General features: G+C 46.8%; 1 protein-coding gene and 1 long non-coding RNA gene across 13 annotated transcripts in view; one reads left to right on the top strand and one right to left on the bottom strand.

Moving 5' to 3' along the window:
- The window catches only part of FRMD4A (FERM domain containing 4A), a 666,577-nt gene extending 653,583 nt beyond the window's left edge, over positions 1-12,994 (top strand). For 5 of the 6 annotated variants that reach the window (XM_061126256.1, XM_061126255.1, XM_061126254.1 and 2 more), the window contains exon 23: positions 11,804-12,994. In XM_061126256.1, coding sequence (XP_060982239.1) covers positions 11,804-11,906 — 103 coding nt within the window. In that variant the 3' untranslated portion in view covers positions 11,907-12,994. Of the gene's footprint in view, positions 1-554; positions 915-11,803 lie in introns of those variants that run through there. The other variant, XM_061126259.1, reaches the window with a different exon arrangement.
- Positions 1,797-17,042, bottom strand: LOC133044686 (uncharacterized). Of its 7 annotated transcripts, none has more exons than XR_009690032.1 (9): positions 16,610-17,042; positions 13,688-13,892; positions 13,121-13,224; positions 12,663-12,829; positions 8,793-10,218; positions 7,613-7,718; positions 5,566-5,878; positions 3,306-3,493; positions 1,797-2,727 (listed from the first exon to the last, which is right to left on the bottom strand). It is a non-coding gene; the product is annotated as an uncharacterized LOC133044686 (long non-coding RNA). The 7 variants fall into 7 exon arrangements; XR_009690028.1 differs by lacking the exon at positions 16,610-17,042 and adding an exon at positions 5,982-6,170 and having other exon boundaries at positions 13,688-13,828; XR_009690029.1 differs by lacking the exon at positions 16,610-17,042 and adding an exon at positions 5,982-6,111 and having other exon boundaries at positions 13,688-13,828.
- Between the last annotated feature and the right edge of the window lie 5,387 nt (positions 17,043-22,429).

Genomic DNA, 22,429 nt, shown 5'->3' with positions numbered 1-22,429 from the left:
TTTTGTGTATATGGTACCTCCACTGACTAAGCCATCACCCCAAGTAAGGACTTTCTGGTTTCAGCGTGTCTGACTGGCTCCTCCACATTTTCTGGATCACACCCGGTCTCACCTGCTCCAAATGTATGACTGTCACTTGACTGACTGCAGGCTGTGGAGCTTAGGAGCACCTTTACCCTGGAGCGGATCTGGGTGGCTGCCTATGCTTGACACAGCTAGTGAGGACCCGAGACCAATTTGAAACAAAAAATTTTTAGTTGGTCCTTAAACTCTTTTATCAGATTGGGTTGAGTTATCATTAATGAATAATAACTATTCTCTGTGATGTGATTAGAAAATGAGAAGTGGTGCCAAAGCCTGGCTGCCTTCTTAACAGAACCACAGTGATCTTTGAGTCGTGCACGGGGTTGAAAATATCCTATTTGTCACTAACACTTGGGTGCATAGTCAGCTGGGCTTTCCAGTGTATTGATAAGCTACTCATCGTGTCTGTGTCAGTTCCTCTCTTTAACATGACCTCTCTTCTCTTCCTTTTCCTGCTTTCCTTGGTTCAGAGAAGCGACAGAAAACTCGCCCATTATGGATGGGTCCGAGTCTCCAGCCCACCAAAGTACTGATGAATAGAGGTATCGTAAGGGAACGTGTTCTTCTTCCAGCCCTTCCCCTTCCCTGCTCGTGAGCTGGAGAGCTCACGTGTGGTGCAGGAGTTGCCTTTGCTCGTATGGATCGTAATCTCTGGGGGGATCATCTGAGTGGTGTGGAAGCTGTCGTCTTCATGTCCTGTCTGTAGATACATGTGGGACTCGATCTTTATGTGTCTGTTTCCACATCAGATGTTAGATGTTCCCACTGCTCCTTCCCCAAAAAGACCTCAAAGTGTGTTTTAGACCTTCCTGGGCTCTTTGTACATGCAGATACTTATAGAATCTTTTACTAGTTTTACTAACCAGTGTTTGCTGAAAAGAACAGCATCATGCAGTTTACATCTCAAAGCGCCAGAGGCAGACGGAGTTGGTCTAGAAGCATCTATCACCCATGATTTCCTCCCGGTGTTTTTGAGTGACAGCTGTCCACTGTACCAAATGCTGTGCATTCGCATGGGGTCCACAGACAAGCCTTGTCCCCTGTGTCACCCGGGAGTTTGTTAGAAGGTAGACTCTTGGACCTACGGAATTTGAATCTGCATTTTAACAGGACCCCTGGGTGAAGCATGTGCATGTTGGAATTTGCAAAGCCCTGCCTTCAGTGGGCATAAAAACGTAAACACTCGGTCTGGTTCCTATTCTTAAGGGGTGACAAAGTATTGAAATTAATAGCATTTCAAGGGTTAACTGAGAAGATAATGATACAGCTTCTTTCAAAGCCACTTCCAAATGGTAAGTTTACTGAATCAAAAGATGGCAGTGCTAACTCTTGTAGCACTTATGTATTCAATACTTTGAGACGTGGGGAGAGGAATCTCTTCTGGTTTCTAGAGATGCTGTGTGAACTTGGCTTCAGAGGCCCAAGGTGGGAGCAGGGTCTTTGACAGGCAGAGGCTGAGGAACGCCGTTCCAAGGGCGAAAGCACAGATGTGGGAACAAGCAGGGGTGTGTGGGGGAACAAGAGAGTGCCTTCTTCCTGTAGAGAAAGAGCTAGACCTTCTCCTGAAAAGGAGGGTGGGACAAATCCTCAACAGGAGGAGAGATGAAGAACAACTTTTGCTGCAGATGCCCTGAGCTGATAGACGGGGAAATCTGGAAAATGGGCTTAGCCTTTGCGAGGAAAGTAGTGTTAAAAAACAAAATTCAACTGAGTAAATCTGAAAGATCCTACTGGCTTTATTTCAGTGATTTGTGAATCAAGGAGCTTCCAGTCCAGCAGAAAGCAAGGAGCTCCAAGATGCTGCACAGAAGCAGGGGCGTGCAGGCAGGAGGGAGCAGGCAGGCACAGGCAGTTACACCAGCTGAAGAGGCAGGTGGTGACGGCCCAGTTGCTTTCCTTTAGGGGACGGCGGGGTCTGGCAGGTGATGTCCTCATCGTGCAGATTGGGGGATTCCATTCCAGGGGGAGCTGAAACTGTAAAGTCAAGTCTTGGTTTGATGACGTGGAGCTTAGCCTATACAACTGCATTTTGGGTCTGCTGTTTTTAACAGTTCCCCCCTTTTCATCAGTGATCCAAATATAAGGCAGCAGGGCTACCCCCAGCTATGGCTCTGGAGTTCTTCCCGGCTTTTCGCTGAATCTCTGGGTGGTCTTCACAGGCCGTGACCCTGGGTTCACACTCTTTCAGTCAGTCATTCTGCTCCTTTTCTGATGTTCTGTTTGAGGGAGAGCATGTGCTTGGTTGCCTGTGGCTGCAAAGCTGTATTTAAAGCTTCTGAGAGAACACAGCACCCTATGGTAACTACTCTTGTAAACAGAATGACCCCCAAAGACAGACTGTGTTGGTTGGGCTGTTGGCCTAAGAAAGTGCTGGGCTTGTTCAGTAATCTTCTGTGGCTGAGTCTCACCTTCCCCCGAAGTGTTGATCCAGGTGCAGGGGTGTGGGTCACAGCTCAGACACCTCCTTGCTCAGCTAGAGGCTGTCAGAGGCTTGTCTCATCAGGAACAACTCTGGTCAGTCTAGGGATTTTTTATTGGGCAGCTGTTGCTTTACCAGCAGGGTCTGCAGTATCTTCAAGAGGTAAGGAGAGACTGCCGATCATGGCCTCCTTTGCATCAGCTCTTGGCCAGGGGAGGAGGGATCTGCCAAAGAAAGCAGATTTTGAAATCTCTGACTCCTGCCTGGGAATTTGTGTTGAATCTGTGGCTAGGGACTTGGAAGGTGACAGCCCTGGAAGCCAGTAAAAGGGAAGGGTTTGTAGACAGCACAGGTGGTTTTATTCTGGTCTCCCTTGCCTTGTGTCCCTTTCTCTGTACACAGCCTGGATGCAAGGTTCCCTGGGTCGATAACCAGAGACAAGAAAGCAGACCCCCAGGGTTAAGGAGTGGGACACACTAGAGATGGGGGCTGGCTGAGCTTCGATCCAAAGAAACCGAGGCCCTGGAAATCAGGGAGACGCTGTGATGGATGGGCAGAAGTACTTAATCACCAGCATCGTAGTGTTAATCATTCAAACGGTCGTCTGGAGGTTGGATTTGTCCTCCTTTGCAGTGGTCTGAGATGTGGGGACGATGGCATTCTCTCTCCAAAGCAGAAAGATGGACAGAAGAATCATAGAAAACCTTCACAGGCTAAGAGTTAGGGAAAGGATGGTCAGAGAGGGAAGGAGGAATGGAAAGAAATGTCCTTGGTCTGACATTTTGGGAGGAAGCAGTCTTACCTCCGTGGTGGCCACTTCTCTCCCTAGTCAGTTTGGTTTGAGATTGCCAGCTTTTGTGCAGGAGGGACCAGAAGGTAGGTGGAGCCTTCATCCATTGTGACGTCTCTACCCAAGGTTTGATCCTTGTGACTGGGCAGCCATGTGGCCATCAAGAGCTCGTGGTAGGTTACTTTCCATGAATCTCCCTTCTGCAAAAGCATTAGGATAAAAGATCTGTCTGTAAATAATAACTTAAAAATGCCCATTGGTAAAGATCTGATGAAAGTTCATTACAATGAAATTGACAAGGAAATGTTATTTCTGTGATATACAACATTTTCTTTAACTTTTTATCTTATACTGGGGTATAGCCAATTAACAATGTTGTGATGGTTTCAGGTGGACGGTGCAGGGACACAGTGTACACATACTACATGTATCTATCCTCCCCCAAGCCCCTCCCAGCCAGGCTGCCACGTAACATTGAGCAGAGTTCCCTGTGCTATACAGTAGGTCCTTGCTGATCATCCATTGTAAATGTGGCATTGTGTATGTGTCCATCCCAAACTCCCTATCTGTCCCATCCCCTTGGCGACCATGAGATCATTCTCTGAGTCTGTTTCTGTTTTCTAAGTAAGTTCATTTGTTACCATTTCGTCTTAGGTTCCACGCACACGGGATGTCACAGGGTGTTTCTCCTCCTCTGTCTGGCTTACTTCCCTCAGTGTGACCCTCTCTAGATCCATCCATGTTGCTGCAGATGGCACCGTTTCATTCTTTCTAATGGCAGAGTCCTAGCCCACTGTGTACATGTGCCACATCTTTATCCATTCCCCTGCTGACAGACATTCAGGGTGCTTCCTTGTCTTGGCTGTTGTAAACAGTGTTACAGTCAACACTGGGGTGCATGTGGCCTTACAGATGTTTTTTTCCACATATGTGATAGACAACATTTTAAGATAAACAGAATTATGATCGATAACATTATACCAAGGTAGATTTCTAGAAATTTCACACAATTTCTAGCGTACTTAATTATATTAATAACATGCATCCATACAAATTACCCAAAAAGGTCTATCATCAGTTGACAATGTGTCCCGTGAACCTGAACACTAAAACTAATTAGTATAACATCTTTCATATGGTAAGAGACAGATCCTTTGAAGTCTGATTTAAGATAACCATAAGGAAATGGGTACGACAGTACTACAGTTACAGGTTGTGTGTGTCAACTTGAGCAAGTTGAGTTCTAATCAGAGAACGGTAAAAAGAGGCACTGGGAAGCTTGGCTGCAAAAGTTTTAACTCTGTAGCTGACATAGAAGGGACTTCAGGTGGTGTGTATGATGGCACTAACGATAGGGGAAATCAGGTTAAAGGCAGACCAGGAAGTCGTCAACATCATGGACAGACTGGAGTTTTAAACGGCAGATCCAGAGTCTGAAAGGTATCTTCCCTGGGCAGTCAGTCCCTGGGAGACACAGGCAAGGCTTTATCCCTCCAGATCAGGGCCAACAGGAGAGAAATCAAGTAAGTGAAGGAGTTTGGTTAACGTGTTATTGACCAGGGGAGTTTTGCAGAAACTAATGCTTGTGCTGGTGATGTGGCTGGCCAAAAATTGTTGTTTCACTAACACTTTGTGGGTTATTACATTCAGTAGTTACATCTGACACACCTGTCAAGTCTTCTCATTTTCATGAAATGTTGTCTTCCACCCACTCCTCTGTAGGAGCAAAGAAGCATTCTCCGGCGCTGTGAGTCTCATGTTCACTTTCTTTATCAGAATCAGTCACTCAGGTTTTCTGTCTCCTTGTTGGTCTAATTAAATGTCTCTGAGTCAGAACTATATTCTGAAGAACTACCACCTTCCAAGACACTAGTATATATGTCATTTGGACAATCAGAGGAAATACCTGCATAAAATTCTTCACTGAATTTTATGAAATTCGGAAATTCTTCACTCAGAATTTCACAATGTGTCATTTTTGAAAATGTTACGCTTATAATACACATACGGTTGGAACAGAAACCTAACAGAGCAAAATGTGGTAACGACAACCACAAGTTGTATAGTGAACCCTTGATCAATTTTAAGCTGTAACAATTTCTCACAGTGATATTGTGTCACCCTCTAAAAATGTATTGATACATCGCTGGTCAATAATGTGTTAATAACCCCCACCCCCGCCATGAATTTCATAGTAAAGGAGAACAGTGGTAGAAATCAAGTTAGATTACACAGGCCTGGCCCAGCGTCTGGGGACCGCTGTCCACGTCACCTGCTTCTGCTGCGAGGAGAGCCTGAGGGTGAGATCGCAGATGGCTCTGCTGTCCATTCAGGTCCTGTGACTCCTTGCAGGTGGGACGGAGGTTCTCAAGCTTAGCTGTGCAGGGACTGGTGAGCAGTACCAGAAAAGGTCGTTTCCCAGGAGGGGAGCAGGAGTCCTTCAGCTGCTGTCTTTCTCAGTGGACACATTCTCCAGGAAGTAGTGGACGAGCAGTATCAGTGGCAGGTTGTAATCTTGTTCAGCGTAAGTTTCTTCAACTTGAGGAGGAATTGACAATAGATGACCAGCGATTTTTAGATGGGTTCTGTTGGGCAACATGAGGGTCAGAGAGTGGCGAGTGAGGCAGAGGGAGTGAGTGTGTTTTTCAAAGGCAGGGACCTTAGATTCAGAAGGCCCAGTGACAGCACCTTGGTCACCTCCTCACTGGGTTTTAATGAGGTCCTCAGTCTTCTGTCCTGTCCTGAAGGCAGCCCGTACAGCCTGCACAGGGACTCTGCAGAGTTCTTAGGTTGGAGCCAGTGAATGAGTTTTCAGTCACTGTGCAGAAATGATGGGGGTGCCCCATACAGGGAGGATGTTTTGAAGTTATTTCTTTGCTACAAAAGAGGCAGCTGCTTATCAACAGAAAAACGCTTCTACCCAGCGAGAAACATACAGCTCACTACAATAGTATCTGTTCACTTGTTTACTCGTTGTTAACAGTTATGTTTAATTAGAAAAGTTCTCTAGCCATTAAACAGCTAGCCAATGTCTTATCTTTTTACGGACACATTTTGTAACCGAGATAACATGAACTTATTTGACTAGTAAACACAGGTAGAATCAAATTATGTCTGCATTATATCAATATTTAACACACCTACTTTGATCAGACCAACAAACTTAAGATAGCTCTTGATTTATCCCAGATCATGTGAATTTGAAAAATATTTGGGTTAAGTTTCTGTATTTCTGAATTTTAGAATATTTAATTTGATAATAATTTTTCTTTAAGCCAATTAGATGCATTTTTTACAAACTGATTATACAGTACCAGTCAGAGGCAGAAACACATTACAAACCTACGTGTACATACACAAACATACAGACAGATGCAGAGGTCGGGAAGCTTTGGTTTTAAAGTTTTGGCCATGAGACAGGTACAATAAAGCAGAACTTACTAGTTTATAGAACTGTTTTATCCAAATCCTGTTTCTGGACACTGGAGTAAGTTAAACTTATCTGCTCAAAATGGGAGGTCCCTCAAGGACTTTTCTTTCTTAGATTCAGATCTTTTACAGTGTCTGCAAGCCTTCTGAAGTGAATGGAGTATGCTTGGGGACTGAGAAAAAGAATAGGTGGCCTTTGATTTGCTTCTAAACCTGCATTTCTATTCTTGTAAAGACTAGGTTTATAAGACAAGGACAGGTTACAATGTGAATGACATCACAGGCTGTCTCACGCCTCCAACTATATCATCTTCTATTTGCTTCTTTAGATCAGGCAGAAGATTGACTAAGATGGAATTCAAAAGATTCCTATGCTCCAGATTTAGAGCTTTGTCTTTGGAATGTTTTTCTTTCCCTCTGGGTACACATTTTCATTTTGACTTAGGAACTTTATCCCCAATAGGCTCTGAATATCAGCTTCCAGTTTGGCCAACTTCTGACCATAGAGCCACTTAAACAACCTTTCAAATATCTTGTCAGGAGGACAAACAGTAAATATTCCTGGCCATATTGAAAGACCTTACGGACGCAAGATGCATTCCCAAAGAGGGTGCCACTGTAACATTCCCAAGAGGGTGCCACCCTCCCAGATCCAGAGCCACTCCCATTACCAAAAGGGAAGACTCAGTTCCCCCTGAGGGCTGGCACCCATCAGGCAGGACCTGAGCTACAAACGGGTGCAATTTACATTTCTGTGCTGTTTGTCCAACCTGACGTTCACCAAGTTCTCAGGACACAAAACAAGACAGACAAGAAGGCAGCAATAGCCCGAGAGAGAAAAGATCAACCAGTGTGTCTGGATTTGGAAAGGAAGGGATGTGAAAGTTTACCTTTCTCTCTCAGCTGGCCATGGTAGGCAGATTCAGAACTGACTCTGGTCAGAATGCTCACCCTGGCTGGTGTCTGCTGGATTGACCAGGATCCCATCTGCAGGCTCTGTAACAAGTTGGGGTTTAGAGAATGTAGCTTCACTAGCTACCGAGATTCAGCAAGGTTTTCCATTAATTTTATTATTAGTTTCCCCTTGGCTGTGGAAGGGAGCAACTGGAAGCAGTTACAGGAGAATCCCATGGAGTCCTGTTGACCCTGGGAGAGCCCGGGGCAGGGGGGCAAGGGGTGTCCTCCTTTGGGGATGGATTTAGGGGTGTCTGTACGACCACTAACTTGACAGGCCTTTTGTTACAGTCATGCAGTCTCTTCAAAGTGGAGAGACAATGCAGACAGAGGACAAGCAGAATGAATCCAGGACAGAGGGGAGCAGGAGGAGTTAAAGTTTTACCCTTCTTTATTTTAGGTATCTCTTGTGTCTTTAAGTTTTTTATTAGCCTTTTGCAGTGAGTTTCAGTGAAGCTATTTGGGAATTTTGAAGCCTTCTGCAAGCTTCATCATACCGACTAAACTAGGCATCCCACTCCACTTGTTTGATGTGGACTTCTGAAGTGAACAATCTTATGTAACGGGAACATTCCTTCTGGTGGCCACCGTTATTCTAGTTTGTCTTCAGTAAGAGCAGTCCATGTGCAAGTGAAGAGACCACAATGTTTTTTAACATAAAACTGCTGGGGGTAGTTCCTAAGGTGGTGGTGGTGGGGGGCACTCTTAAAACATTTAGGTGACTGGAATTCCATTTGTGGAGTTTTTCCTGGAGCAGTGAAAATCCTTGACAGCCTCAGGGCTAAACTGAGGGTCTAACTCAGGACTCGGGTCTGACAGTCTGCCTCTCACAGGATACTTCCTTTTCCTGGTGGACGGCCAGTGCCCTGTATGTCAAGACCTCCAACCAGGACTTCCTCATTACACTCAATTTTCTTGCAGGTGGCCAGTGACCTTGTGCCCCTTCTGGGCCATGACCACATTTTCCTACCTGGGAGCCTGGGCTCTGGAGATGGTTGTCTCTCATCAGGTGCTCGACCTATGCCCTCCAATTTTTGTTTTAATTTTGCTCTCAGGAAAACTACGTTTAAGTGTAAATCAAGTGCACTCTAATTCAGAAACTAATAAAGTACTCACCAGAAGGACAATCTTTGTCCAAATCCGGAATAAAGCTGGAGAGAACTCAAAACAGGAATCTTGGACTGTGAAGTCCTCTTGGGATCCCAAGGCTGTCACCGCTGTTAAAAAAAAAAAAAAATTCAACGAAGTAAAAAAAATCTTGTTGGCTTCGTTCATTTAAGCTGCAACCCAATTCCTTGTGGAATTAGAAACAGTCCTGTCTTACAAACCTAGTCTCTACAAGAACAGAAATGCAGTTCTAGAAGGCATTCAAAGCAACCCCTCTTCATCTCAAAAGGGGGGAGGTGCAGACATTATAAAAGACCTGGATTTAGGAAGGGAAAGTCCTTCTTGGAGGAACTCCCATGCTTTCCCGGCTCCTTTGAGATGGGGATGTTCCACCTGGTCTCCTCCAGGAACTCTAACCCAGGCCAGCTCTTAGAAACTTCAGGGAGGTAATTCTTATCAGAAGGGAAAAAAGAAAAGCAAGGGTATGGGGAGCTCAGGTGAATGAAAAACCTTAAATGTCTTCCCCACAACTGAGCAGCTAACTTTAATTTATTCCAGCTTCCAGAAACATGACTTCGACCCAACTGTTCTTTTATAAGGGCTTCCCAGGTGGTGCTAGTGGTAAGGAACCCACCTGCAACACAGGAGATGTAAGAGACATGGGTTCGATCCCTGGGTCAGGAAGATCCCCTGGAGGGGAGGGCGCGGTAACTGACTTAGCATGTATGCATGTTCTTTTATAAACTAGAGGGTTTTTCATGATAGCACCTGCCTCGCAGGAGAGCAAACAAGGAGCTTGCTGGTTCTCTTTTCATCTCTGCCTTTCCTTCCTGCCCCTGGTGGTCACCTCCTCAGGAGAAAGTGAACAGCCTTGTACTGAGAAAGCCACTTGTCCACACTCAGTCACTTGCCCATCTCTGACCAGTGACTGGGGTTAGAGGACTCCACTGGTCCCCCTGGGCCACTTGGCTACCCTCAGTGAGGGTGGGCGGACACGCTGGTGGCGAATACCACCAGGTCAACACAGAGAGAGAGAGAGAGATTGCCGCCCCCCGTAAACAGCATGTGTCCACGTGGGGTCCAACCACCTTCTGCCACGGAAAGTCTCTCCGTCCCTCAGGCACAACGGGAAGGTCAGTTGTGTCAGGAGGAGAGTGTGCAGGGTGGGTGTGATGGAGTCAGCCACTTATCACCTGAAGACAGTGATGATGGCCATGGCCAGTTACAGAATTGAGGACCTTGATGTCACTTTGCTTCTGAAGCCACCTTTCAGCATATTAACCCCAGCATACATTTCAGGGGATCCAGGCACAGGGCTCTCTTTAAAGGCTACAGTATGCTCCCAGAGCCTTGGGTCTTAACGCGTTGATGGGTTTTTTTAAAAAGCCAGATGAGAAACCGTCACAAAATCCAGAATGCCTTCATCTCCTTGTTCCTATAAAAATGACAACAAATCAAACAGAAAAATGGTGATAATGGCTTACTCTCAGTCATAAACTGGGACATGACGTTGTGTGTAAGATGCTCTTAAACCCACTGTTGTCTGCATCTCCTCCTGCCCCAGCACTGGTCATGGAAAGGGTCAGCAGCAGGCAAAGGGACAGATCCCCTTCTGACATTTATTCTGTTTCCAGACAGGTGTTTCTACCCCTAGCAGCATGCGCTCTGGGAGGTCAGACTCAAAATTCCAGCCTGAATAGCACCTAGACCTACTAACCGAGACGCACTGACCAGTGTCACTCACAGGAATGTTACTCAGAACTGAAGGCTGAGGTTAGAGGCCTGCAGGTTTGGAATCGGCACAAGTGAACTCTCTGGAGTTACTAGGAGTAGAAGCTCAGCACAAAGGAAGAGCACACGAGGTGGCCCAGGCCATGCTGCCCACGGCTGCTTCCGCACAAGGCGCGGAGGTCAGCCGTCCCCACGTCGGGGCCTGCGGGCAGGACAGGGAGAGGAAGGCAGGAATGCTCTCCTCAGGGGGCATGGCTGCTTTTTTGAACCAGCCTCTGGGAGCCTCCTGGGCAAATTCAGGCCTATATTCACTGAGATGAGGTGTGATCTTCATCTTGCCCTGGAAGAGCTAGCTCAGGATGAGTGCAGAGGGACTGTTTTTCCAAGGAATGATGCTGAGTAATGATTCTGGGCTTTGACATAGCCCTGTGATGGCCTCTTGATACGTAACAACTACAGCTGATCCTGAACACCACAGCGTGAACTGCACAGGTCCAATTATATTCAGATATTTTTTCCAGTAAATACATAGTCAGCCAGCCCTCCATATCTGCTGAGGAGGAACTGCAGATATGAAGGGCCCACCATCCTTATATCTGGGACTGAAGCAGCCTTGGACTTTGGCATCCAGGGGGCTCCTGGACCCAATCCCCTCCACATGGATGCGGATGACTGTACCTCCACCCAACCTACATCATGACACACACCTGAAAATCTTTAAAGTCCTTTCTATACACTTTCCTATATATTTTCAATACTTTTTTGATCATCACACAATACATGTTATCAAGTAAACAGCATTTAAGACTCCATTCAAAAATATCACCTCAGTTTTACTACAGGGAAACCTGCCACTTCGAATGTGCTTCCAGGACAGAATAAAAATCTAGTAAACTTAGGTACGTCTAGGGTCTGAGGGAGGATGAACCAAGCAACTATTCCGAGAAGAAAAGAATCCTGAGGACTCCAGCCAGAGGGGTTCTAGGCCTTGGCTGCCTGGAGAGTCAGCTGGGGGCTTTGAAAGCTCCTGACACACAAGCACACCCCCGACCATTAAGCTAGCCGGGCCCTGACAGGAGTGTTTGGAAGGTTCCCGGGTGACTCCCACATGTACCCGGGCATGAGGACTGCTGCTCCCTCTCCCTCCAAGATGGTCAAGGATGTTTCCAGTCCCCGAAAGCCTGCTGTACACAGCACTGTCCCAGGCCCTGTGAACACGTCCTTCTGAATGCAGGCTGCAAAGTGTCATTCCCCGCTAATGGTCTCCTCTCCTCCTTGGGTCCCTGCAGGAGCTACGGTGACAGCTGTTTCCTGGACTCTTCCCTCTATCCAGAACTAGCTGATGTCCAGTGGTACGGGCAGGAAAAAGCCAAGCCCGGGACCCTTGTATGAGCCCGCCGGCCTCCACCTGACCGCCTCGCCGCCATTCTGAGATCACCTCACTGCCTCTCATTTGCCTTACCCAGATGCACTGTCTCCCTGCACCAGCTTCAGCCCTCAGCACTTTTTTTCTCCTGTCTCCGCAACCCCTCACCCTCAAAAAACCTGACTGAGGAGACATTCTGGAAGGTTCCGGTCCCACTGTGTGTCCCCTGGCTCCCTTGCCCAGAGAGCCAGGCACCAGTCCTCAATGGCATCTTGGTGCCCCCCACCCCTCCGTGACAGCCCCCGGGCCAGGAACCGGCGGGGAAGCTGGTTGGCATGGATTCCTGTGGACCAGTGGCACTGGGGAGACCAGGGAAGGGACTCAGTACAGGGTGATCCAGAAAGACTAGGGAAGCGGAGGCCCACCCGCCACCTGAAGGCCATCCACGCATGTTGTGAAGAGGCTGCCTCGGGGAATATTCAGCTGAAATATTTCCTAGGAGGAGTGGCTATTGGGGGAGGGGGAGAATAGAAACAGGAAGCTGAACACGTCAGAGATGCATCCGAGGATCACAATCAGTTCTATGCTGCCAAAGATTTTAAAAAACACACACACACAAAATAAGAGGGCCCAAGAGGAAGACATTCCTTCTGCAATGAAATCTCTTAAATCCTCAACTGCGACCACATCCCACACATGGAAGTCGACCATCTGTGACGTGTCCCCCTCTGTAACCCTTCCCTGGACATTCACCTCCCTCTCCCGAGAGCCTGAAAACTCACCCAAGGTGATGGGCAAGTCGGACAGCCCCAGCCAGCATTGCTGACTTGGATCTCCACGAGCCTGGACGCGAAGGAGAACAGCCCCATGGCGGGCAACAGAGAGTCCGCTCAACCCCGACCTGCATGGGGGTTCAGTCCGAGACACAGACCTGCCTTCCTCTGGGGATCTGTAGGGAGCGTAAGGTGATGGTTGCCAAAAGTGGTTCTCTCATTAAAACAACCAGTAAACGCATATCCTATTTTTTTGCACAAGGTGTTTCATTTGATTTTTACAGGAAGCCAAGGGAAAAAAAGCACATTACAATCCATTAAAGTATTTACCTGTCACGGCCCATTTTCTGTTTGTTAGCACTTGTGTGACAAAGAGCTCAGATCCGACGTCTCTCAGCACCCGGTGACCAATGTGTCACTTCTTCCAAGAACCCAACTACACCCTTAGATAGGAAGACTGTACTCACGTGTCTACCAGCTGGCAGGCAGAGCAGGGTTGAAAAAATATATCAGCTCCCAGAGGGCCCGGATGCCTGTGACACCATCAGCTACCTTAATGTATCACGTTGGTCTGCAGGTACCAAAAAAGGAAGAGAGAAAACAGGTGTGTGGGAGCTGCCCGTTTACATGTGTGTTGAGCTATGCTCAATACACAACTGGAAAGCCATCCATTTCTTCAAAGGCCTCAAAATACTTTTCTAATACTAACAAGTGCACACTCTGAGTTGGCTTGTTTCAAATGGCACAAACACGGTCTCCACAGAGATGGGACGCTGTGCTTACCTGGCGCAAGTAGGGGGGAGGTGCGGGGGGGGGGGGGATTAATTTTTTTTCTCACTTATAATGACTCTTCCTATTGGAAAGGCAGTGGACAGCCAGATAGGAGCTGGGTTGGCTGTAGATTTGTGGGTAAGCAGAACTGAAGCTAGCTTTAGCATAAAAAGAAAAGTCTTTTTTTTTTTTTTTTAATGTATATGTAATCCAAGAATAACAATAGACTCTACCAGACCAGGAGGGTAGGCATGGATACTTACCAGTGGTTAAAAAGCAACAGCCACGGTGTTTCCCCCGCTGCAGGGTGTTTCCCCCGCTGCAGGTCAGAAAGCACTGTGGGACTCCTCTGGGGCACGGAGCAGGATGGGGCCAGTTGGGACAGTTCAGGGCCTGGCTCCCTGGCTGCGTTGGTGATACCAGCTTGCAGAAGGGAGTAATATTCACAGAACACTCTGGGGGTAGACCCTGCAGGGTAAATAAAATTGATGATAATGTTATTAAAGGATTATGGGGATTGACATGGGGGGAGGGGTGTTGCTCTTACTTTACAGTCAAGAGTTAACTAACAGCAAGTTTTTTCCCTTCCCATTTGGAAACAAGTCTCTATGAGGCCAGATTCTTTCTCCCAAAAGAAGATGCACAAATAACAAACTGAACTCTCAGAGTTAAGTCAAAAGGGAACTAGAGGAGGTGACAAGCTTATATGGCTACAGGGCATACAACATGGACAGTAGTTTGAAATCAAGTTGGAAGTCAGCTCGATCAAGTTTTTAGCCCAGTTGGGTTACAAGGAATGACAGACAAAAATTCTATCTCAACACGTGGGTTTGGGATTCAGGAGACAGAAAGGAGTGGAGGTGGGGGCGGGGGGTGGAATTACAGTTCAGACAAACATCCTGATAGTCTGGTAGCAAAGACGGAGATTAAGTAAAACAGGTTTTACTGTTGAGCTGCATTCATGTTCCTACAAGATGTACATAAAGTGTTGGTCCTGTGAGACTGACATGATTAATGATCAGTGTGGTGGGAAGTGATATAGTTATTGTACACAAGCACTGGCAAGCTCTTTATATTTCCCTATTTCTTTAAAGCATCTTAATGAAATACGAAACCCTGGTCTGATATAAAGTCCCTATTGGATTCCTTGGATACGTGTAAGAAACTGCCTGTTTAGCCAGAAGGCTGGTGAAAACACCTACATCAGACTTTGTTGTGAGACGGGTGGGTTTTTTAATTTTCTTATATGCAGGTGAGTGTTGAAACTGTTCAAATTCCACTTTGTTTTCATTCAGTATTAGTTTAGTTCTTCATAGAGCAAACCCCATCCAGGTGCTATCAGATGACCAGTTACTGCTTAATTAACTAGGTGTAAAGTTTTACATATACATTCATGTCAATAGTTTATTACAAGTTGTGTAAAATGGACTCTAGTTTAATAATGGGGAGGAAAGGATTAGGTTGCTCCTGAAACTGACTTGTAGAGCATGTAAGATGATTTTACTGGATTCTGTTCAACTGTAATCAATGACAAAGATGTATGTTGTAGACAAAGTTGCAGAATTAAAAAGAAATCTGCTTTTAATTTATTCTTTTTGTATTAAGAATTTGTATAGTACCTTTACATTTTGCAAAACAGTGTTGTCAACACTTATTAAAGCATTTTCAAAATGAAAAGATCCCAGCTGCCTCCTGGACATTCTGTTTGTGTCTAACTGATCAATGCCTATGCACGCTTCGGGGAGCTTTAATTCGGTTGCCTGTGTCCTCGTCGGGCTCCTTTTTTTGACAGGCCAACTGAGGAGATGGGCAGGCAGCTCAGACTTTCCTACCAGTGCTGTTCATTGTACCACAGCTCAGACTCCATCCCCCACCTTCCAAATCCTGTCACCAAAGCAACAGCCCGCTGGGCCCGCAGGCACAAAGCCCTGCCCTGAGGGACACTGCCTTTGCTGCCATGGCACCCGGCCCCTAACCCACATTGCACCTCCTTGCTAGCACAGGACTAGAAATCTGACAGGCAACAGCACCCCAGGACGGAGAGCCCGGCTGAAGCATCTGCTGCCAGTGCGGGCTAACCCTCCCAAAAAGGCAAACAAGCCACTGAGAATGGACTCAAAGCGTGTCTGGAAGCGAGCCCCTCAGGACAGCATCTTACACCAAAGCCTGTCTGTCCTTGGCAAAGCTACCAGGGCCTCCTCTCAAAAGATAATCAACACTGACTTCAAACAAATAGGATCTTCTGTTAATAAGTCTTTTACATGTAAACATGTTGCTGCTCAGGAAATAAATCTACTGTCTCCTATTAAGCTCTATCACCTGAAAGCAACCAACCAACAACAGGAAGATGGAACTTTCCCGTTTCTCACACACACACACACACACACACACACACACACACTCCCCTTACGTTGTGACAAGGCAATTTCAAAAAGTCATTATTTTGGTTACTAGAGAACACAAAGTAAATAGCTGGCTCCTGTAGAAAGCATTAAAAATAGCCAGGTCTTACTCCCAAAATACCAGTTCAAACAAGCTCAGACATGAAATTCCTCTAAAAAGAGTAATATCAGAAAAGCCCTGATGGGGGTCAGCCAGCAGGCAGTGGCCACAGTGGAAGTCAGCCTCTCACTGCATGTTCTGCAGTGGTCCCAGGTCCTCTGCATCTAACGGAAGAGGGTAAATGAGCCCGGTGGATAGGACGTAATCAAGAGTGTCAGCGGGATCCGTCCAGGATCTGTCGTTCAAGAGGCTGCCTGGTGAGACAGTAGAGACAAGCTGACCGGACAGAGGCACGACCTCTCTGCCTTGCACAGAGCCCCACTCCCGGCAGTCAGTATCTGTCCAGGTAAGAGCTGAAGGGCCTGCACTGCAATTCAGGAGGATGAACCTGCAGTTCAGCAGGTTAGCTGAGAAGGCTCACACATGTGCAGTTGTACCAAAATCTCTTTTTCCATCAGAAACCCACTTTACTCTCCATAAATCTTTATCCCCATAAACAAGTAGTTTCCTTTTTTCACCCATCCATCCTATTTTCCATCAAAGCCTTTCTAATAATGCTTCCCTTCCTCCCACTCTACCAAAACCCCTCAAGGTCAAGGATGACTCCCCACATGGCCAGATGCAAGGGTTAATTCTCTGTTCACGTGTTAGGTGACTCACCAGCAGCATTGGGCATGGCTTACCCCTCTTGCTTCCTTCATGGAAAGACTCTTGTCACTTGAATCCAGGACAGGACATTCTCTGGTTTTTCCTCCTCATCACGGTCAGGGCTCCTCCTGCCCAGCTCCCTGATGTTTACTCCGTCTCCCCAAGGTCTACGCACTAGACTGTCCCAGAGCTCAGATCAAGCTTTACCGTGCAGTCACTTCCCGTAGTTCTCATCATGTCCATGGTTTAAAATGTCATCTGTGTGCCAAGGACATCTGTACTACTCGCTGGACCTCCTCTCTGAACCTTGTATATCCTGCAGCCCACTCAACAGCTCCACACGAATGTCTAATGTGCTAACACGTCTGGAAGCGAATTTCTGAGCTGCCCTCCAAATCCACTCCATCAGTGACCTCGCTCAGTCGAGTTAGAGGCACCTCCAGTCTCCCAGAACTCAGACCCAAATCCTTGGACTCACATGAGGACCTCCTGTCCTTGTCGCATCTGCAGCCAACCAAGTGGATGTGAAATCCCTGCCCTTGTTCTCTTGAGGGTGGAGGAGGGAGAGAGATAATAAATTATATAACACATTAGAAGGCTGGAAGAAAGTAATGTTGGTCAGTGGAAGATTCAGCCTATGACAGGTGGGGATCCACCTTTCCTCCAAGTAAGGTACAGAGAGCTGATGAGTGTGGAGGCAGCGGCAGACCTTAGGCCTGCGTCTGTGTTCCACCTGCTGTGAGGGAAACTAGGGGAGGCCACCTTCCAGGTGACAAGGGAAGGACGGAGGATCAGGAAGCAGCAGTCATGGGGGAGAACAGCCCCAAGAGGAGAGGAGGCAGGGCGCAAGCGCCCACGGACTCTGGACACGGGATGGGACTCCCCTCCAGCGGCACCGCGGGGGGCGGGGGCTGACAGGATAAGCCAGGCCCGGGTGGCGTGGGGCTGTGCGACCGGAGGACAACAGGCGGAGAGAGAAGACGGCCCTGGTGAGAAACTGGAGTGATGACGATGGACTCCAGATGGATTACAGAGAAAAGCAAAGCCAGGAAGATGCCGAGGAAGCAGAAGGAAGCAGAGGAACGAACGGCGAGAAGGTGTTGGAGAGACTGAGGCAGAGCAGAGAGGGAGTTAAAGGGAGGGCACGAGGACAGGACTTCACGGCCAGACAGGAGGGAAAACGCCAGTTTCCCCGCATCTGGGCTCTCCACGCTTGGGGTGAGCCCCATGATCTGGGAGCGAAGTCCACATGTGCAGGAGGGAAGCACCCTGAGCTGCAGGCTGGGGGAAGGTGACCCGCCACACCTCCCCTCAAGCAGGAACCACGAATCTGGCTGCCTGTTCAATCCGGGGGCCGAGCACATCAATTATTTTAGCAGAAAGGGTGTAACGGAAAGGACTGTTAACCAGAGAGTGAAGAGGTGACAGGAAAGGGGGGACCCTGAGGTATCAGAGAGATGAGAACCACAGGAAGAGCCACTGGTCTCAGGGCTGGAAACAGAGACTAGGGACTCTGAAGAAAGACTTAGAGGTTTGAGGAGCTGGGAACCAAACCTCTGAGGCCTGGACGCTGCTCAGGTGGTTTGGGTGCCTCGGGAACTTGGCAGGACCCCACAGAGCCAGGATCCAAATGTCCGGGGAGAAGCACTGGCTGATGCTGCTGCGATGGTTCTACAAAAGCCTGGAAAACCTGAGAGCGGGGACCACCGCCTCCAGGAACGCCGAGTGTCACCGTGGGCTGCAGGCCCACGGCTGGGCCACCACCACAGGGGACAGGTAGTGAACACGGAGGAACAGGGCCTCCCTCCCTCCTCGGGGCTCCTGTCTCCCATGTGGCCCATGATCGGTAGAACCCAACACAAAGCCAGTCGCAGAGGAGAAACGTGGTCTGCAGAGCCTCATCCCAAAGCAGGGTGTGGCAAGTGCCAAGGAGAAGCTGTCAGTCAAAAAGCAATTTTCTATAAAGGACAAAACCATACATACCTTTTTGGCTCAAGTTTGTGTAATTTCAGTTACTGCTCTAGAAGGAATGGTGGTAGTTAGCAAGTCAAAGCATACCAAGACACTTTCTCCCTGAATGACAGAATCACAAGTGTACGTTTTCTCAGGTATCTTTCACACCCACAGAGGTATCCGGAATTTATTCCTCTCAAAGTCACTCCTAAGCCTAGTGGAGATTTGGGAGTAACTCAGAGAGGAGCAAGCGCTCAATGCCTCTGTCCCACAGAGTGACACGAATCTCTACCACAGGTTGACCTCTGTCTGCTCTACAACCTGGCCGTCTATGGACTTCCATTAACACTCACTGGATTTGGGTTTCCTGCAGCTGAAACAACCTGGCGCCAATATCCAGAGAGCTCATTCAGGTGAATGCTGATATACTTAACATGCATCTTATGAGAATGTGGCAAAAATGAAAACCAAGTCTTAATGAAATGGCAATCTAATACAATTACAAAGTTTAACAATAATACAAAAACACATTATTTCTCTCCGCTCAAATCCCATACACAGGCACTGCGCTATGCAAAGATTATACAATTTAGGATTCACATGATTTTTTATAAAATCTATGTGGCAAAGATAGCTGACAAAGGTTATGTCAGTATCTGAGCTAGTGATAAGATTATTTCCCCTACACATAGAAATGGAGAAGGGAATGGCAACCCACTGCAGTATTCTTGCCTGGTGGATCCCATGGACAGAGGAGCCTGGAGGGCTACAGTCCACGGAGTCACACAGAGTCGGACATGACTGAGCGACTAATACTATGCATAGAAGACCTGACATAAAGTCAAGCCACAGAGCAGGACTTGTAATGGGCACTGAACACAGGGCTCAGCCAACGTACAAGGACCTATGTTAAGTCGGTAAGAAAAAGGCCAGGAATTCAGTAGAAAAAAGTGACAAAAGCAAAATCTTGAACAGAAACTTCACAAAAGTTAAAATCCAAATGGCCATGGAGTACATATGAAAAATGCTCCACTTAATTTTCCTCAGCAAAATACAAACCAAAACCACAACACAGCACCATGTTAACCCGTCAGAAGAGCCGAAGTGGAGATGGCCGAGGGCATTCCAGGAGGGGCCTGGACCCCTCAAGTCTCGCATGTGGCACTGTGGACTGGCATGCACCCTTTGGAAAACTCTTGTGGCACTACCTTCTGAGTACACACATACCCAAACATTTCTCAACTTCATATACACCCTGGAGAAATTTATAATTCACAAAAAAATACATGTACAGCATTCACACCCAAAGTGGAGACAACTCAAACGTCTATCAAATGTAGAACGGGACAGAGAAATGAGAATCAAATCACAATGAGGGACTTCCCTGGTGGGCCAGTGGCTACGAAGCCGCAGGAGGTCTGGGTTCAAAACCCTGTCAGGGAACTAGATCCCACCTGCTGCAACTAAGAAGATCGAAGATCCTCCCTGCCACGGCTAAGACCTGATGCAGTCAAATAAACAAATAACAACAACAAGCAAACTAACTCACATGGGGAATGACTGCTAATGGGTCCTGGGTTTCTTTCGGGGTGATGAAAATGTTCTCCATTTACATGTGCTGCTGACTACACAATTCTGAATATTCTAAAGACTACTGTACCCGTTGAGTGGGTCAATCTTACAGTACATGCATCCAATATCAAGAAAGATGTTTTTTTAAATGATGACAGCAGAAATCAAGGCCATGGCTTTGTCCTGACAAGGCATGAAGAGATTTCTGGGGCACTAATAACATTATCTTCCCTGACTTGGATGATAGTTACTTTGAGAGAGTTTCACTCTGAAAAAGTTGTATGATATGGTATCTTTCTGATGTGTGTACTTTGCTGTATATGTTACAATTGAATAAAACTTTACAATGAAGGAAATGTAATCTAGCTGCGAGTCTTGGGAAATAATCTTCGAAGGGCTAAACAAACCCTCAACAGGTAACTGATTAACAATACTAGACTCCTGCTCTCTCTCTCTGCCTCAACCCTAACTCATAGTTTAAACAACCTCATTATCTTATAATGTCTTTGTTTATTCTTGCTTTACACAATGTACAGCCAGCCCAAGGTAGTCATCTATTCTTACCTTCAATTTTCTTCCATGAGGCCTGTTCTGGAGGTTCTCTCTATGCACAAGTCACCTCATTTGAAACCTAAGAATTATTGCTTCAAAAATATTTAACTGAAATACTCAAGGTTTTATAATATGCCAAATTCCACATAAACCTGGAGAGCTAAGTGTTCTCTATTAAAAAATAAATAAATAGAAGAAATACAGAGTCCTTTTGCCCTAAATTCATCCACCAGGTCACTTCCTTCTGTAACTCTGATAATTCTTTTTAATCTGTGGTTTTCAAACTGCTGGTCACAACACATTAAGCCACTTTAGAGTCACACCTGCATATTTTTAAAAGAAACACAACAGGAAAGAAAAAATAAGAACACACCACTCACGGCATGGTCAGGGAATACACACAGTGATACTGGGTCCTACCTATTTGTTACGGCTGATTGTTGAGCTATGGTCAAAGCATGTCAAAGCCACAACTTTAATCCTCCTGCTTTATGAGACGGCAAAACCGAAATCAGGCTCAGAGGACAACGCTAATGGTTCGTGATGTCTCCTAAGTCTGAAGGGAAGAGCAAGTTGGAGAGTAAAGGCAATTTGGTTTTGGCAAGCTGTCAACACTGGGAGTTTAGAGGGCAAGGAGAGCTGGGTGTGCGGATGACTTCTGACTGTCACGGCAGGAAGCTTGCTGAATGCCTCGGTGATCACCAGTGACACGCAAAAAGCAGTTCAAACCTTCTTAGCTGCCCTCCATGGTCAAAGTATGTGTTCATCTTGAATGCTGGGAGAAAGCTGACAATGATTTCAAAGCGGGTGCTTAAGGACAGAGAGGAGAGACTAAACAAAAGGAAGTGGCCTACTTAAACAAGAGTAACCTTTACCATCAACACAAGGATTAGTCTGGGCGAGTTTATAAGAGTTTGTGGAAAAAGGAGTAAATAATCAATGCTTTCAAAATAAACTGTTTTGGTAAATGTAAAAAAATATATATATACACACACACGTGTGTGTGTGTGTGTGTGTGTGTATTTTAAATGAGTATGTTTCCAAAATCCTAAAAGGGGTCAGTTCACACCACAGTGACAACTGCCAACCACATTGCATTCCCTCCAGTTAGTCCACGCCACCAGAACTTATTTTTAAATTTCAAAAGATTTTAAGGTTACTGTTAACCATTCCAGGACAAACTAGTGCGCAGTCAGAATTCAGCCCATCCAACCGCTGAGTCTGATGAAAACCAGTTGCCATAACTGTTCCCACAGCGACCCTCTGGGACTGGGGCTGGCTCCTCACGCTCTTGACAGCTGGAAAGTCTTAGAAAAACCTGCCGAGAAAAAGTGCTTTCAGTTCAAGCCTCCTAGTACACTCCATACCATAAACTTCTAGGGGACAAAGTTAAGGGACTTCATGGGCGAGGATGGGGAGGAAGGAGGCATGCTCCACAGGGTTACGCTCTTGCAGATATTCAAAGGGTATGGCCACACCTCAACCGAAGCTCCCGTTTCACCCACTCTGCCCCGTTTAGCTCTACTGCCTTTCCAGGTCCAGAAGTAATAAAGCAGTTACTACAGGGCCGAAAAGGAGCTAGTAATAGGACCCAGAAGTTCAAATCTACCAAACTCTTTCAAATAACTGGATTTCTGCAGAATTTGTTGTTGTTGTTTAGTTGCTAAGTCATGTCCAACTCTTTGGCAATCCCGTGGATTATAGCCTGCCAAGCTCCTCTGTCCATAGGATTTTCCAGGCAAGAATGCTGGAGTGTGTTGCCATTTCCTTTTTCAGGG

Source organism: Dama dama, chromosome 23 (assembly GCF_033118175.1).
Source record: "Dama dama isolate Ldn47 chromosome 23, ASM3311817v1, whole genome shotgun sequence".
Taxonomy (NCBI): domain Eukaryota; kingdom Metazoa; phylum Chordata; class Mammalia; order Artiodactyla; family Cervidae; genus Dama; species Dama dama.
The sequence above is the reverse complement of the archived record's forward strand: the minus strand, read 5'-3'. Positions and strand labels throughout refer to the sequence as shown.